The 18,695-nt window shown below is 38.0% G+C and overlaps 1 protein-coding gene across 1 annotated transcript in view; it reads left to right on the forward strand.

Annotated features, from left to right (window-relative positions):
* TMEM131 (transmembrane protein 131) overlaps positions 1–18,695 on the forward strand; it is a 105,695-nt gene that overhangs the window by 34,342 nt on the left and 52,658 nt on the right. The window contains exons 4-5 of the mRNA XM_075737682.1: positions 8,466–8,534; positions 18,516–18,639. Coding sequence (XP_075593797.1) covers positions 8,466–8,534; positions 18,516–18,639 — 193 coding nt within the window. The remainder of the gene's footprint in view (positions 1–8,465; positions 8,535–18,515; positions 18,640–18,695) is intronic.

Below are 18,695 nucleotides of genomic sequence, written 5' to 3' on the forward strand. Positions count from 1 at the left end.
GTTTCTAAGTTTACTTGGAACTCAGCGTTTCAGGGGGAAAGAGTGAACATGAAAGCACTGAAGAATGTTACGAGGAAGTGGCAGGTCTTTCACTCCAGGTGAAATTAGAATTATAAATTCACCTTATCTTTATTGTGATAATCTAAAAGAGAAGAGTTAATATTATGTATTGAAATAAGGCAGTTACTTCATATTTTGATCTGAAGCTTGAGGCAAGTGTGTATTTTGGTAATGTGAATTTTGTCAAACTTGTATTATACGAACTTCTCATTTGCTTTTTAATTAAAAAAGTTGCACTTAGTCATTCTCCATAAAACTTGAAACTCTGTGGTGCTGTCTTCCCTGAATCTGCATCTTTGTCCTTCTCCAGCAATGGAGGCTCCTCTCTGGCCCATTTATTTCTCATCTCTGAAGTCCCTCAAATTAAACTTTCCACCTAGTGCTTTTACTAAACTATTTGTTTTCTACTTGCCTGTTAACATTGGATTAAGCAAGCAGAATATACATTTCACTAAACTGCTCCCATAAAGAATCACTTCCAAAGATGTATTCAGTACTGGTGTCTCTGTTAACCACTTACGCATACTATATATACACATCTGTGTGTGTAACTGTACTGTGAATAGGAGAGTGAAGTACCACATGTAAAGTTACCATGCAGTTAGAGTTACTTGAATTTAATTTTCCTGGTTACTGTGATCATACAAATCATAATGTTTTGGTCAACATAAAATCAAGTTTTTAAAGATCAAATTAAAACGATGCACTTTAAATAATTTGTTTACTAGGGTTTTTCCTCATTTTGCTATCTTAAACTGCTCATGTGAAGCCCTGCGCTCACCCTGCAGTGGACTCAGACTTTGCACAACAGTAAAAGAATCACTTAAATTTCATTACTGAACTTCTCTTGTATGTTGGAAGATAAATAAGATGATCCTTAATGCCTCCAGAAGAACACAATCAAAGCAAATAGGTTACAGAGCAGTATAATGAATATTAACTTCCAAAACTTCCATTTCCGGCAGCCAAGTAGCTTAAGCTGCATGATCATTGTGTTCTTCCCTGTCGTGGTTTGTAATACCAAATCAGCTGGACTTCTGATCGTTCATAACTCACAAACAACATGCTAGTACCCCAGTTGTTGTTTACCTGTCCTTTCTGGCAAGGATTCTCCCTCCTGTGACAGAGAAAGTGAGTATGTGTGCCTGCGGCTCAGATGCTGTAGTTCATGGTTCAGTGACTTATTTTACCCTTCTGGTGATGATGGGTTTGTACATGGATTGTGAACTGGAGCTGTTGTGCTGTGGGGATTTGTTGAATTCTTCCGTGAGCTGTTAGGGGATTGCAGAATGGTTGGGGACACAGCTGTGGACAGGAACTTAAACAGCTGTAGCTATGCACAGCAGTATGTCAGTCAGATTGCATGTATGAAAAAACATGCATTTAAGAATGACAGTTGAACTTCTGAGAACCATTATTAGTGTATTTTATGTCTTGGGTAGAGTCAGACTTTATAGAGATAGTTTAAATGGAGTAGTATCTTGTTTGAATCATTGAGTCTCAATGGCAGAAAGAAGGTGCCTTTATTGAGACCTATGGATTATGTGCAATTGTTTTGGCTGCCAAGAAACAACTGAGTTCAGTGGTCCTTGAGAATGAGACTGAGGCCATGGATTAGATACGATTCCAGGATTTATTATTTTAATTTCTTATCTAAGAAGATTGCTTTCTGTGTTTGAAATGTCAGTGTTCTAGAATGTGTTCTAACAAACCACCAGGTGACAGATTTGAAAAATCTCCAGGTTTGCCAGTAGAAGTAGTCCATTCCACTTCAGAGTGCTGGTCTATTTGGGGTTCAATCACAATATGATAAAGTTCTGTATCGCAAACTCTTCAATGCGATATTACAAAGTAAATACCCAATTTGCTGTTTGTTTCTCTCTCTCTCTCTGTTGTTATTGGGTGTACATGGATCCTTCTTTCAAGTACTTTTCAAAGTGATTTTTTTTCAGTGATGTTGCTAAAAACTCTAGGTTTCTGGTCCACATGCTTAACTTCTCTAGATGACTTGTCTTTCATTGCCCTTATTAGAAATTATAATATCTCCTTCCTGGTGTAGCTTGCAGATATTTCTTCCTTATCTAGACAGTTTATTCAATTCTTTGATCTGCTTTTTTAACACTAATTGGCAGGAGGGAAATGAACTAGCCATTTAATTTGTTTTGTTCTTGCCCATGGTCAGGTTACAGTGCATCTAATCAAGCTTCTCCCTGTTCTTTCCACACCCTTTCCCCAGATAACCCCCTCAGGAAGTATTAGCTTTGAAGTTTAATGTCTGATATCATGAGTATGTTTTCCTGATACCGGGTTAATGTTGGCCTAAGTGAGCCAACCACTAGCTGGGTGTAGTTTATGAAAAACTTTTGTTGCTAGTTTTTTTATTCATCTGCACTTCTAGCAGTGGCTACTGCCAGATACTGAAGTGGTCAAATGTTTTATGGGAGTTTACTTTCTCACTGAGGCTATGTTTAATACTGGTATTTCTAAAATAATTTTAACTATAAAAATTTTAATACATTTTCTGATATATGTAGCTCAGCCTTATTTTTAAATATTAACAAGTTGTGGATGCAGTGAAGGAAATATGATTGGTTACTTACTTTTTTAGCCAAAAATGTTTTGTCTTTGAACTGGTTCTTTCAAGGACATTTTGGCACAAAAAATACCTACTGTGAGGTATTTGCCTATTTGTCATTTTAAAAATTCACATGGTTATTTTTGGACACACTTTCATTTTATTTTGTGGCAATAGAAATAACAAAGTAGTGGCTTTCTAAGAGTTTGTGTTGCTAAATAAAATGATGAGATCTCTTGCTGTTTGACAGTTTAATACTGTTGTCTTTATTTCTTGACAATTTATGGCACAGGAGATGAAATAACACTCTGTAAACAACTAGTAAAGTAATGTGAGAAAAAAGGCATGTAGAGTAATGCTTGGATTTGAATTTTCCACAATAGCAATTAAAGATGGTACAGGTAAGATTCCACAGAGCACAGACCTCCTCCAGAAATCCCAGAACAGCTAGAAAGGTAAAGTAAGGATACAGAAAAACAGTTACTGCCCAACTTTGCAGAAATCTTTAAATACTATATTTGACAAGCATTTTCTTCATCTCTAAATGCAGAGACATGCACAGATTATTTAAAATTTTAAGTGCCTAGTACTCTGTGATAAACCATAAAACATTACAGAAGTGCTGCAGAATGTCCTCAGATGGAAGAAAATGGTGTCTCAGCACAGCTGGACTTCCATATCACGTACAGTCTTTCCAGACATTGATATTTTGACCACCTTTATAACTGCATCTGGGACTAACCTTATTGAGACATGAAGTTGCACTTCAGCAAATTGCATCTGGTAGTAGGTTGCTTCTGGGCAGTAGCAGTGTTGCGGTTTAACCCCAGCTGGTAACTAGGCACCTCGCAGCCACTTGCTCACTCCCCTGCTACCCCCCTGCCAAGGGGATGGGGAGGAGAATGGAAAAAAACTTGTGGGTTGAGGTAAAGACAGTTTAATAGGATAACAAAGGAAGAGAACAATAATAATGTACAAAACAAGTGAGGCACAAATGTAATTGCTCACCACCTGCGGAGAAAACCCAACTATGCCCCATCTGTTTCCAAGCAGTGAATCTGCTTCCTGTCTAGCATCCCCAGTTTGTATGCTGAGCATGATGTTCTATGGCAGGGAATATCCCTTTGGCCAGTCTGGGCCAGCTGTCCTGGCTGTGCTCCCCCAGCTTCTTGTGCACCTGGCAGGGCGTGAGAAGCTGAGAAGTCTTTGACTTAGTGTAGGCACAACAACTACCTAGCAACAACTAAAAACATCAGTGTGTTGTCAACCGTATTCTTATACTAAATCCAAAAAACAACACTATACCAGCTACTAGAAAGAAAATTAACCCTATCTTAGCTGAAACCAGGACAGTATCTACCCCTTATTCCATACCATCTACATCATGCCCAGGTCCTATACTTCCCAATACATTCCAGTTAATCACCATCACTTTTTCTGACTTTTGATATGTACATACAGATATCATTCCCCTAGTCTGTGGGCCATCCCTCTAAAATGTTTGTTGAGTTCATTTAATCCATGACTTTGGGCTTCATCTGTCATAACAGTCTCTCAGGGCACAGGAGATCGTGTGTGATGTTGGATTGTTGTGTGCTGCATCCAGACGTGGTGGCTGGTGTATCTGGTGTGGTCCATGCCCACAGTCTGTGGATTGAAGATGTCAATCTCGAGGAAGTTGCTGGGCGCTTGTTGCTGAAGCCACAAACTTCTGGTTTCATTACCTCTGCTCCTTGCTTGTTTTCATCAAAGGTCATTCTTCATTAGTCTGGGTGATTCTTACTGTAATCTGTTGTTATGGCATATAAAAATCCTAGTAGCGGTGACATGCAATATTATGTAGCAATCAACACCATACAATTTAAATCATTGGCTATTCTCACCCGGGGGAAGAAGAGAGATTTTCTTTGTATTGGCTAGATGCTTCATTCACTGTTGGTGCCTCTTCGTCCTTCCAGGCCAGTACTGCCAATGATTTGGCATACACTGGTGGTGTACTCTGCACAAACTTCAACCACATGGGTTGGGTACATTTAACTTCATCTGGATCTGTGGATAACTGTGTATTGTCCAGGTTGTAATAAATAATCTCCCACACAGCTAATTCCCTCAGGTACTGGATACCTCGCTCCGTGGTGGTCCACTTGCCTGGATGACATACATCATCTTCACTGAAGAGATACCTTTCCCTCATGCCTGACAGAAATCGCCTCCAGAGGCTGAGGGCTTGTGTCCCTTTTCCAATCACTTTGTCAATGCCCCCTTCCCTGGACAGGGATCCCAGCTGCTTGGCCTTCCTACCCTCTAATTCCAGGCTACTGGCCCTGCTATCCCAGCATCAGAGCAGCCAGGTGACAAGTTGCTTGCCTAATCAAGGACTGAAATCTTTCCACATATCTTGTAGCTTACTCAGGGACAGAGATCAAGTGGTTATCTCTGGTTCTGTCTCTTCCTCCTGTTCTTATGATGGCCCTGTTTTGCCATCCTTTACTAAATAAGTTGACTTTCGCATCCATTTCTTCTTTCCTATAGGGGTGACTGATATGGGTACTATTTGGTTCTCTAGTTCAGCTGCAGTGCTTCTTGCCAGGGCTTGAGTAGCTGCAGTGCTTGTCACTGGAGTTTGAGTAGCTGCAGTGTCTGTCACAGGGGATGATCTCTGGGTAGTATTTTTAAATAGTTGTTTAACCTTAAACAAGACCACATTCAGGAGACCTAGCAATAAAGTAGTTATTTTAGTAGTTGAGGTACACGCACTCTCACTTGGATGACAGAGTGGATGGTAAGGTAAGGGTAATGATTGTATCAGGGACTGCATGTAGTTCACTTTCAAGTCTCATTTTTAAAATCAAGATTCTTGCAGAAGGGAAGTATTGGGACCATCTTAAATCATTGTGAGGAGCTAGTCATTCCTGAAACTTCATAGGTTCAGTTGACTCCTGGCCAGTTTTTGGTCTGCTAGAGCTTGTTGGAAGATGTCAGTAGTCCTCTCTCATTCAGATGCATCTTTTCATTTTCAGGTTCTTCTTGACTTTGAAGGTTAGAAAACTTGGAGGGGTAGGGAAAGAAAAATGTTTAAATTCTGATAAAAGACTGGGAGCCATAGCTCTACATGCATACAATAGTAATTAATTTAAATGTCATTATGCTGTAAAGTTGCCCTACCCATGGGTGTATCTAGTCTTCAGTGAGCAAGCGCCCAGCAGAGCAGACATTATCATCATTTTCTAAGTCTGCTGCAAGTTGACTCATGTTGGGCCTTTCGGTAGGCAAAGTTTGGGAATTCCAATATTGCTTGTTCCCATTTGAATCTTAGTACAGTTTTTACTTTTATTGTAATAGTTGGCATTCATTATGATGTAGCTGCCTTTATCAAACTTTAGCCATTTAAAAATTCTGTGTTGTCTAAATGATTATCGAGGATAATACAGCTATGCAGTCTGAGAAAATGTTGCTTAAACTTTTCATGTTTGTGGATGAATTGAGCATGTCCTGATCGTTCAAGTTATCTCAAGTGACTCTTGACTGTATTTTCAATGCATTTGAAATAAAGGTCTTCATTATCATTTTTGTAAATACTGTAAATATATCTGATAACTTTTCCATAAAAGGAATTGATATGTCTTTTTCCCAATAATTACCAGTAAAAAAGAGGTGCTGGCTGACTGTTCAGAGTTTTGAAATTGGAAGAAATTGACAGAACTATTTTAACAGTAATTTTGGAAGAGAAGTAGTTTCTGTTTAGTGTTATCTTGATAGTGGAGATACGTGAGCTTTTTGTCCTTTTCAGTTTAAAAATACACTCTAAATGCTTTTTTAAAATTGAACCATAAGCGTTGAAAAGTGAGATGATCACTTTGAAGACTTATTATCAACTTGTTTTATTCTTTCAAAATATCACTGTTAATTCCAACTTTATTCCCTTATGTCCAGTGTCTCTGTAAACTTCATTTTGTTGCGCACTTGTCCGCAAGGTTTGATTTTAACCTGAGAAGGTACACCCAAGTGCTCTGTTATTCAACAACTGTAATGAGTTACAGCAGCAGTTAATAGTAGCAAAAATTGTAATTTTCTGTAGATCTGAATAGGGTTCTTCCTATTGGTGTGTCTTACACCTTCACTTCTACTGTATTGTGACTTATATATGCACACATGTATCCACATACATGTACAGGCGCACCAACACATGCATAGTATACACTAAAGCTGACTCTGCTATGCTTACTTTTGCCGCAGTAGTGTTTTATTATGTGGATAAAGCTATTTTTAATGACTAAGCTCTAAGTGCTATTGAAGATGCTTCTACATCCAGACTTAGAGGCCTGTAGATCGATCAGCATGAATAGATCTGCCTGTTACACATGTATTGTACTTGAAGTGTGAAGATTCAGTTGTAAAATACTATTTTTATTAAAAAAGGTGTTGATGGTGTTGATTTGTTATACTGTTGTTGTTGCCCAGATCTGTGCTATTAGAGAATACAGTTAGGATTTCAGACCCTATTCTTAAATTTTTACTCCTATAAACAGTTTCTTTGTTGAAGTGGTTCTGGAGTGTGGAAAAACATCTGAATTTGATCAAGAATTAGTTTTGCTGGAAGTATGCTTGATGGAATTAGATTGATTGAGTTCAAGACCTCAGCTTTCATAAGGCAAGCCACATGTGCCTGAGGGCATCTTCCATCTCCTGGCTTGTCCCTCTGCTGAGGGAAAACTGGGTAGTTCTGTTGTCCTGGCTGGGTTTATGGAGCAGCTTTGCTTACCCAGGACATGTGGCTGCAGCTCTGTCTTTGGGTGTCTAGGTTTGCTTGATGCAAAGTCAGAAAACAAGGATCTAAACCAAGAGTGCTATTCTGAAGATCAGTAGCAAAAGCATTTAAAGAAGAAAGCAAGCCATTGGTCTCAAGCCATTCAGGAACCATTGATCTTCAGCTATTCTTTAGCCTTTCTTCTTTATTTCTTTTTTGTTATTATCTCCATGTTTTATTGTATGAATATGATTTTTACTCAGCCCAAAATAAAGTGTTATTGCATTACAGAGATACTTAAGTGTGGTCACAATCACATCATTCTGAATAAGAAAATGTTTTAAGTCAATGAAACTGTCATGTATTTTTTTCTTGTAACTTATGTTGTGGGTTATTGATTGTGCTTTATATAACAGTACTGGTAAAATAAGCAGAGATAGGGAATGTTTCCAGATACTTTGTGGTCTTCACTGCTGGATTGTTTGAGTGGTATTTAAGTTTTAGTCTTCATCTACTAGCATTCTCCTAAAGAGTTCCCAGGGGGAGGTTAGTACATGCAAAGCTCAGGAATATTTCTAGAGTTGCTGTCTACTGGAGCTTATGAGTTTTTTACAGTACAGACATGGGCTGTTTTCTCCCATGTGGCCTCAAGTGCCATCAGGTGGGTCCAAGATTGTTTATGTACTAGTATAGATGTAGCTAGATAAACTCACAATTTGTATGTAAAAGACTTATACATTGAGGAGAATGTTTGGATATTGCTGTGAAAGATTATAAAAGCCTATTTAGACTACTGTTTCACTTAGCCATCACTGTATAGAGGAAAACTAACACTTCATTTATGTCCATTTCCAAGATTTGTACTCTTGCATCATTTTTCTTGGAGACACCAAGTAATTATGTAAGTGGCTGGTAAAATTACAGTATTCTGACTCGACAAGTTTGTCAGGCTGTTTCTTCTTTTGAATTAGTTGTTCTATTATTAATGAACATTTTGCTAAGTAAGGGCAATATGAGATTGGAAGGGAGCAGAAATGTATCATTTAACAGTGCTTTTTTACAGCATTTTAATTTTTCTTGCAGTGTATCCCTATATCGGGGAAATTGCCGACCTCTCCGGTTTGAGCCACCAATGCTGGATTTCCATGAACAGTAAGTTGAAAAGTCTTTTGATTTGTTTAGTTAAACAAATAAAACAAAACAAAACAAACAAAACCCCCCAAAAATCCAAACCCACCTCAATAGCATGAAAAACTGATGGAGAATGTTGTATACATAAATTGCATTGATAGATTGTCCGTGTGTGTAGTTGACTTACGTGTTCTGGAGAGCTGGTGTACTCAGCCTTGGACATCATGTAGTGACTTACTAGCTGCTGTGGTTTTGGTAGTGTAGGTACTTGTGCTGGCTTTTTAGGTATTTGCATAGCTGCTCTGCAGAGTTGAAACAGTTTTAAGTCTAGAACTTAATATACTGAGGTGAGATTACCTTTCTGCTTGTACATAACCAATGTCAGAGAGCATCTGCTCTAGCATGTCCATTTTACTATTGCTTTGGTGGCAAAAAAAAACTTTATCAGTGGATCTGCAGTTATTAGAACAGTAACGTAGAGTTATGAAAATACAGCCTCAAGAGCAAACAGTCTCCAGGAGCCTAGCTCCATGCTCCACCTTGCAGCTGGTTGCTATTTTGATTTTCAGTGGCTGAATGTAATGGTTTACAGCAAACTTATCTGTGAGTTCTCTAAAAGATAAAAGAAAGGGAGGAGGAGGTAAGTTTAACAGTTTCAATGATGTACCTGTTTGAAATCAGTTCCTCTGAGAACTACTTCAGTCTTAACTTTCCTTACCAGTAACTGGTTACAGTGTGTAGGTAGCTACAATCATTCTTGTTAACAGTGAAAATCAGTTCTGGACTTGGTGTACATGGATGCAGCCTCTGTGTGTGATTGATACTTTGACACAATGTGAACTGCAGTGAGGACTTTTTCGAAAGTTTTAACACCTCAACCTGGAAGAAAGAAAACAGCCCAGGTGTGCCTTACAGCCATATTGCTTCCCTCCCATCCTCAGCCAGTGCTACTGTTGGGTGAAAGGCTGATTTATTTACAAAAAGCCACAGATTATTAATAAAAATATAGTACTTCTTGTCTGTAGGAGAGACCATTGTACAGTGTGCTGACTAGAAATGTGCAAAGAAGCTCCTGAGTATTGGCATGGTGTATACTTCTGTGTTTCTGAAAGAAGAGAGGCTGTCACTGTATATTGTTTGCACAGAGTAGTTTTCCAGAAATAATCTTTATAGAAGAAAACAAATGTAACACCACTAAATAGCAAAGCTATAAGAAAATGCCTCATTTTACAGAATTTATCTGTGCTCAGTCTAACAAAACTTTAACTTTTACTTCTGAGTAAAGACATAATGAATCACTCTATCCCCTCTTCCTTATTCCTTCAAAATTTCTGAATCTCTAGCTTTTGATGTGGTGTGGTTTTGTTGTTTTGTTTTTTGTAATGTCAGTAAGTTGTCCTAGGTAAGAGGATATTGAGCTTCTAAGTTGAATAGTAAAATACCTAGTGGTAAGCCCTGCTCTACTACATGTCTGCTATGACAAAATTAGGTTGTAGTCAACAAATTATACTGGTGAGTGCAGTGCAAACTCAATCTTGTATAACAGTTTGCTCTTTGTTAGAGTTACTGTAAACTTACCTATTGGTTTGGTTCTAAGTGATTTTTCTCTTAGAATTGTAAAAATTTTGCAGTTCATAGTCATTACAGAATGTGGAATTTGAACTGTTTTATACACCTTTTTCTAATATGATTAAGTCTTTTGTTGATGTGCTCTGAAAGATCTTGCTTTTAAAGGTCATCTATGCTTTGCTTATCTGAAGAAAGCTACATGTGCTTCTTTGCTTTGTGGATTTCCAAAGATGTGCTTTTTTTTTTCCCCCCCTTGCTAAAAATAGATCCCAGACAGTATCATAAATACTTTACGCTGTTCTTCATTATATTCTGGCTTTTTATGTAAGCTGGTCTTGTCAAAGCTGAAAGCAATGAAGTAGTAGTGTAAATCGAGTACACTGTTAAAGTAGTGCAAATCTCCTGCTTAGGAAGGGCTCTGTACAATAATGCAGAACTGCAGTGGGGGATCGCTGCCTTCTGTGAGTTAAAATAGGGAACCTGTGTGTTAGATCTTGGTTCGTTATGTGTTCTGTTTATTTTTTTTTCCTAACAGTATATGATAATTAATTTATCTGTTGTAGTTTAGGTCATAATCTCAGGCAGAAATTGTTTTCTATTTATTAAAACTTCAGTAAGATGTCAAAAACAGTTTTAGAAGAGGTTTAGGTATGGAGCCCCAAAGTTCAGTTTAAAATCTGTACTTAGGCATTTAAATAAAAGTGAACCAACTCTGAGAAGTGCTGAGTAACTCAGCCTTATGGTGGGAACAAACTGCAGGTGCCAAGCACCTTGGAAGTCAAATAATGCAGATTTAAGTTTTTGGCTTTTTTACCTTTTGAAATAGACAGGATTTTCACATTCAAATTTTGGCCTTTCTTTGTTAATAATGGAATTTTGGAAAGGCATAAAATGCCTATTTAGTTTCTGAACAAGTATTGTACTTAAATGGTGTTAATAGGTAGCATGCAGCATTTAGAGCAAGTTTGTTCAAAGTTCTTGTTTATGCTGAGTTACTAACATGTGTCATTCCTAGGCTAAAGAAAATTGCAATATTTAATTTCAGTTGTAAGCTAACCCATTCTTTCTGTGACATTTTTGGTCTGCTAACAGTGTGTGGGTTTAATCAGATGTTTCAAAAACATGCCAACTTTAGCAGGAATAATATTTATTAAAAGTTGTTTTATCTAGGGATCTCATAAAATAAAAATCAGTATGAAGTTCATAAATAGGTGCTGTAGACACACTTCCTGTGTTCCACCTGGAGATGAGATTACAATGGCTTTATACTTCTGTTTTATAACAGTTGGGGTTTTCTTAATGCTGTTTTAATATAAAATAAGCACTACCATATTCTACCACTTTGAAGGCAGTCCAGGTAATCTCACATTTATCAAAAGAAATGTATGGATATGCAAAACTTTAGCTGACTTGAAGAGATCCCAAATGTTCTCTGTATACATTAAGGCTCTGGGAATGGGGTGGAACTGAGGCAGGTTCTCCCGTACGACTGTTCCAGGGGACTGCTTTGACTAAGTGGAGTAGTCATTTGGTTATTTAACGTGAAAGCCTCCTGCTTGTGTTTCTGAAGTGACACCAGTCGTCCGCTGGAGCAAATTCTGTACCCAGTTGAATTTTGGAGATTTGGGGCTTTAAAGAAAACAAACAAGCAAAAAAACCTCCACCCAAAACCAATTCCACAACTAACTGCTTTTATTCTTAGCTGTGTTCTGTTCCTTGTAATCTCTCTTTTAATCTGTTACTCTCCCCTGTCGTTCAATGGGAATGGAATAATTGAGATATTCTAACATGCAAACAGTAATCATTATGTCATGTTCCATAGCTTTGGGAATTGGTTACTCGGAGGATATTTTGGCAGAGCAGTTATTACCTATATGGCTTTCTGTGTTTGAGACAAGTCTTCATATTAGAACTCTTGTACGTGGCCCATCTAAGTGAAGACTGAAGAATACTGTTGCAGGTAGTTTATATTCGGTTATTGCACCTGCTTTGTGGGAGAACTTGAATCTTCATAGATCTTGATAACGTTGCCTTCATCTGTGTTGATTCAATTCTGACTATATCAAAAGTAAAGTTTGTAAGTTTTTCACAATTAAATTTTTAGTGGAAGTAACTTTTGGTAATGGAGCACTTGGGTATTGAGTATTTTAGGATACTAACACAATATAAGCTAGAAGTGCCTTACCATCAAAATTTTAGAATGTGGAGTTATTTTAAAGATGAAGTTGACATCTTACCCCAGCTTCATAGAAATGATTGGTAATATATGAGGTGATATATTTAGCAAAAGTAATATTTTAATCCTTGATCAGCATATGTTTCTGTGGTGAATGGAGGTTCTTGCTTCACTCAATTTGAGCAAGGTCCTATTCTCTAGACAAAGTTTTCTCATTGGTAGGACAGTATCCTAAAAATCTCTTTGGGTTTTCAGTTGATAAACAATCTCACTTTGCATTTCCTTTGAAACGTTTTCCTTAGGGGATTTTTGTAACATTTTCATGTTTCTTGTTTGTGAGCTCTAGTGTTTGGCAGGTTATTCTATGAAAGCTTGAGCTGGGCTTGAAGGCAATTGCTTGGTAATGTTCAAATATTTGAGGCTTTCTCGCAAGTCTTGAGACCTCATGTTACTTGAAGTAATAAAAGAGGGTGGGAAGCTTAGCAAATTGGTCTATTTTCTTCAAGAACTCTTAATCTCTTAACAGTAACTTTAGCAACTAGAGTTTATCCAAATCACCAGTTTTCTTACATTTTAAACAAGTATATTTACAAATAGTGAAAGGACCCGTAAAGTACCTATAATGTGCAGCCAAATGTTTACACAGTACATTTGATACACTTGTAACGTGTGAGAGTTTGAGATTGTTGGAATTTTTAAGTGTTGCAAAATGAAATTTTCATTTCCCTTGGAGTTTGTTAAATGTAAGAAACTTTTGACAGTAAATTGACATTTAGTTAGAGCTACCTCTGATTTTGTTCGCATATCATGCTAGACTACCAAATGCTGCCAAAGCAAATAATAGGTTATTACACTCTTAAATTCATTCAAATCACAGTTGGTGACATGATTGGATAGACTCTGCTACTAGTGTTTTGTGTATGGGGTTTTGCTAACTGTTTTGAAAAGGTATGATTTGTTTTATGGGGTCTAAGATTCCTAGCATAAAATGGGACATTTGCTCCATTCAATACGTTACATGGACACTAACTTTTTCTCAAGTGTAATATAAAAGAACTTTCTTGATTTGTTAAAAGCCAGTGAAACCTGGAAGCTGAGAAACAGTTGGTCTATAGGCTAGTACATACACAAAACCAAACCCCTTCTGTTTTCTTTTCCGAGTTAGACACGCATTTGCGTTCTCAAACTTATGTGCTTCAGTTACTCTAATTTCAGTTAAAGAAACAACTTGCCTGTGTTATTCAACCAGTGATGCATATAGTTTCATGTGAAACAGGAAGAATGCTGTAGTTACTCATTCTCTAGTCTTGTACCTCATGCAGGCTTCCTTCATGTAAGGAAATAGCATTTTCTTCAGAATGGGGTACAAAAGGAATTCCCTTTCAGTCTCTAGAGGTAACCTTGTAAGACCAGCTCACTTCATTTCATTAAAAGTAGCTGGATGCGTTACAAGTCAACACCCAAGTTCTTATTGTTGGAGCTCACTATCTCTGATCTTCTGACTGGAGAACAACCTGCATTGGTTCAGGAAGTTCCTGAGCTGCATATACGTAGAGGCTAGGAGGGTTTTCTGGGCACCTGACTTTGTATGCTTTCCACATTATTACACTTCTGTCCTAGGCATCTGCTATTCACTCCGGTCAGACACAGGATACCGATTCAACCCATGTGAAACTTTTGATATGCCGTGCGATAATTGGCCTTGCAATTGTTTCACCAGTTCATAGAATCACAGAATGGTTTGGGTTGGAAGGGACCTCAAAGATCATCTAGTTCCAACCCCCCTGCCATGGGCAGGGACACCCTCCACTAGACCACGTTGCCCAAAGCCCCATCCAACCTGGCCTTAAAGACCTCCAGGGAGGGGGCATCCACAGCCTCTCTGGGCAACCTGTGCCAGTGCCTCACACTCTAACAGTAAAGAATTTCTTTCCAACATCTAATCTAAATCAACCCAACCCTTCAGCTTAAACCCATTACCCCTTGTCCTATCACTACACTCCCTGATAAACAGTCCCTCACCATCTTTCCTGTAGGCCCCTTCAGGTACTGGAAAGCCACAATTAGATCTCCCCGGAACCTTCTTTTCTCCGGGCTGAACAGCCCCAACTCTCTCAGCCTGTCTTCATAGGAGAGGTGCTCCAGCCCTCTGATCAACTTTGTGGCACTCCTCTGGACTCGCTCCAACAGCTTGCTGTCTTTCTTGTACTGGGGCCAAAGATGCTAAAAGAAAAAAAATACTTTGGGGGAAATATACTTGTTAAGCTGTCAAATTCATGAGGAATTTATCTGAATTGAATATCCTGAATGAGGATATTTATCTATATTCCCAGCATTCCAAAATCTAAATGGGAAGCTTTTGGCTGACTTCAGTTCTCTCTCCAGTCTCATTAGAAAGAATAGGAGATGGAAGAGGAAGAATGTGTCTGCTGAATTTATATCCTTTGCTTTTCAGTAATAGATTTGTATCAGTCTTTGTAAATCAAGGAAGTGTTTTACAGAGGTGTCTAAACTATATGCAATAAGAAAAAATGTAATTATGCTTTTAAAAGGGCATTTTCTCAATCCATATTTGCTTCGCAGTGAGTTGCTAGCTATTTTTGCAAGTTAAGTTTGAGCCTGTAAGTCAAGGACTCATCTCTCCAACTTTTTGCAGGAGCTGGTTTCCTTTGTTAAAAGAATCTACCTCTTGACCTCTAGCGCAGCAATGAATTCCATTACATGGACATGCTTACAATACACTGCAGGTACTAACTCGGACTTTGGGAAACAGAATTGAGTTGCAGCCGTAAGGAACGTGCACACAGACTTGTCTACCCATTTAAACAGGCACCCCACCCTTGTTAATTACCATCTTCTCATCTAGGTTGTGATATCTGGTTTTTATCAGTGTAGAAGTACCTAGCATTATGCAGGGACAAAAGTTTAGGAGCAAAATCTTACATGCTTTGACAGGTCATGTTTGCCTGAAGGTGTGTGTCTGTACCAGCTTCTTGCAATGAAAAGTGCTAGCTGTGACCTGTCCAGGAAATTCTGCTGTAAAATTTGGCACCAGGTAACACTGTACTTGTGCAGATCATTGTGGCTTGATAATCTGCAGCCTGGAGAGCATCCCTTATGTGATTATTGCTTGGGATGTAGGTTCATTAAACATGTCTGGTGTAGAATGCTTTACCTGGATTTTAGATGGCAGAAAAAACAAGTGAGGTTTGTCCTATTTCTGTAGATTTGGTGAACATGAAGCTTAAAGAATATAAGGAGAGCTGTATCTGAGGAAAACATAATATTGAACTCATTGTTTGGTCAACAAAACAGTAAAGTAAAACATACTCCTAGCAACAGAATTCCTTTTTAGTGACTTCTGCCTTTATCACCTATAATACTACTGTAGTGGTTTAGTCTGGAATCTGAAGTTAGTGAACTGTGATGTCTGTCATGGCTGCTTCCCTAGGAGGCTTTAGCCTCTCAAATATATTGTCTTATCTTCCCCTCTTTTCAGAACTGAAAAAGCCTGAAGGCCTTAAAAGATTGTTAATATTTGAAACATTTCCTGGGATAATGAGTTTTACTTCCAAACTACCTTTCTGACAGGAACAGGCTGGCACTTCAGCGTTACCAGTTCATTCAATGTAGTTTTCTTGGCTTTGTGGTGTTTCACACATTATGCATCATAAAAAGTGTCACTTAACTCTGATCTTAGGTTTTCAGTACACAGCTGGTTCTCTGTAGAGACCACAGGTGATATGCTAGTCATGCCATTTGCTCACATGTAATACAGTGTTTAAAATGTACCTCATCTTCTCTCACTTCCTACTGTTCTGGTTGGCAGGAACTGTTGTGCCTGATTCTTGTTTTCGGTTCTCAAGCTCCTCTTATGAAGACTGGTTGGAGTGCGTTGTAATAGAAAAGGAGGATGGTTTCCCCTTCATGGGGAGCTACTGAACGTGCTCTGAGGAAGAGAAGTATCCAGAAAATGCACTTTGGCAAGCAAAAGACTTGCTGCAAGGTGCTGGGAGCATGTCTTCCACTGAGGAGAGTGAGAAATAGCAGTGAGAACTAGGGAACTGACAGCTGATCCTCAGGAGAGACTGACAGAGCTTTCTTTCAGCATTGGAGGAGTTGGATTATTTCTTTCTTTCTTTTTTCTTTTTCTTTTTGGCATTGGTAGAATCAGAAAGTACTTCTTTAAGGTATGACAACTTTCTCCGAACAACAAATTCACTGCAAAATTGCTGACTGTTATAAAAGCTTGCTTATACCTTTCACAGTCACCAAGCAGATAAAATACTGCAGCCCATCTGTACTGATGTCAGTAAAGGAGTGGTTGAAGCACAGGTTCAGGATTCAGGGGGTGCTGGGTAACTCCATATCGGCAGACGCTTTGCTCACTTGTGCTTTTGTGGGTGGTTTGGTGGTTGGTGTTTTGTTGTTGGTTTGGTTTTTTGGGTTTTTTTCCTGAGGTGAGTTAAAGAAGGGGAACTTTAGAGGGCTGGCGCTCATTCAAATGCCTCTGGTCTGATAAACTTTTCCCTAGTAAATGAAGAACAGGTGTATAGGTTTACTGGTTACTTCCATTGATCAGTAATGTAGCGGTTACAGCAGTTAATGCAAAACATCACAGCTGAAAAACCTTTTTCCTTTCTAATATCCCCATGCATACTGGCAACAGATACGGATACTTTTATGTGATGGCTTAACCTGGATGTTAGGTTTTGTATGGGTTTTAAAAGGTGAGGAGAGAAATCGTTATCTTCATTACAAGCTAAGTCAGAGAAGTTGAAATGAGATTTTCTTTTTGATAGTGAAAGAAGAATCAAGAATAAGTGTTTGCTGATGGAAACATGAAATTAGGACTCAGCAAGCAAAGAGATTTACAGTAGTAGAGTGCAGATATATTCTACTGTTAGTGATGATGCAGTTTATCAAAGGTTAATAATTGTGTCTTTGAATTAATATCATGGTCTTCGCCGTCTATCTCTTTAGCCCATGTTTCGTAAGTAGGAGTCTGTTACCACAGTCACTTTGTAAATTGTGGTATAGTTTGAGACTGTCACTAAATCCTCCATTCAGTGCAACCTTTATTTTACAGCAAACTTATCTTGCTCTATCTATTGAGACACACCTTCACTCCCAAGTTGTAAAACTGTGCAACCACAATAGTGCTTGTTAATTTGGCCTGTTAAAGTTAACTGAGGATGGCAGAACAACTGCCTTTTATTGGTCATCATCACTTTAGGTACTACAGATAGTAATTCCTATCAATAGTTCTGCGGTCCTTGCAATGTTTGGAGCAGGTGACAGGGAGGGAGTGCTACGCGGAATACATGTAGCCTGAAAGTTAAGAGTTAACTATTTCAAATTCCAAAATTTAATTTGTAGCAAATTGTAATCCACATGCTTTTATTCATGCTTTGGTGTTGATGCTTAACACATATGTGTTAAAAGACATGAAAAAAATTCTGAAGAGATACCAAAGTCTGGAAAATAATTGGTGAAACTAAAGCATTTATTGTCACATCAGCTGTTGTAAGCAAAAAGGAACAAGCCTCAAGCTTGTATGGAATAAATTGTTAGCATGTCTTGTTCCAGAAAAAGTGTGCTGCTGTTTAACTATTTGACTTCTGTGTTTTAAACTTCTTAAATGCTAGAATTTATCTAAGGAATTTCTTATTTTTTTCCTTAAGGTATGAATTCAAATGCAATATACAAATCAAATAGTTGTTGCTGCACATGTCTGTGCAGCATAATTAATTCTGTAGAGCATATTATAAAACAGAATACCAGAAAACTTCTGGGTTTGGATAAGACTACTTACAATCTATCAGGAAAAAAAAGAAGTGCTTAGACTTTTGTGTAGGGTGTGTTGTTTATTTTAAGTTCCTGTCTGCAAACTTTCTTAAGATAATTTTTTAGAGGTTCTAGCACAGGAATAGAAAATTTTGCCGCTTCTGATTCTGAAGTAAAAACCTGAAAAATAGAATTTTCTTCTGGATAGGTGTCATTTTAGAGGATGATACAATGAATGTTAGGTAAGCCTTCAGGAAAAGTAATCAATAAAATAATGGAAAAGATGTTTACTATGTAATTCTTCAAGGTAGAATTTATATATCTTACTTGAAAAAAACCAAATTTAATGCAAAGTTCTATTGTCAGTGTTCATCACTGTTATGTTCCTGTCTGGTTTAATGGAACAAAGCCCAATGCTCTATTTTCTAGAATTCTAACACTTTAAAAATATTCTCTCTTTCTTTTGACAGGCCAGTTGGAATGCCAAAAATGGAAAAAGTTTACCTACATAACCCTAGCTCAGAAGAAACAATTACATTAGTATCAATATCTGCTACAACATCACATTTTCATGCATCATTTTTTCAAAATAGGGTAAGTTCGGCTTTCTCAAAATGAGCTTTTCCTTCCCCCTTCCTACCCTGAATGGG

Source organism: Balearica regulorum, chromosome 1 (genome assembly GCF_011004875.1).
Source record: "Balearica regulorum gibbericeps isolate bBalReg1 chromosome 1, bBalReg1.pri, whole genome shotgun sequence".
Lineage (NCBI taxonomy): Eukaryota > Metazoa > Chordata > Aves > Gruiformes > Gruidae > Balearica > Balearica regulorum.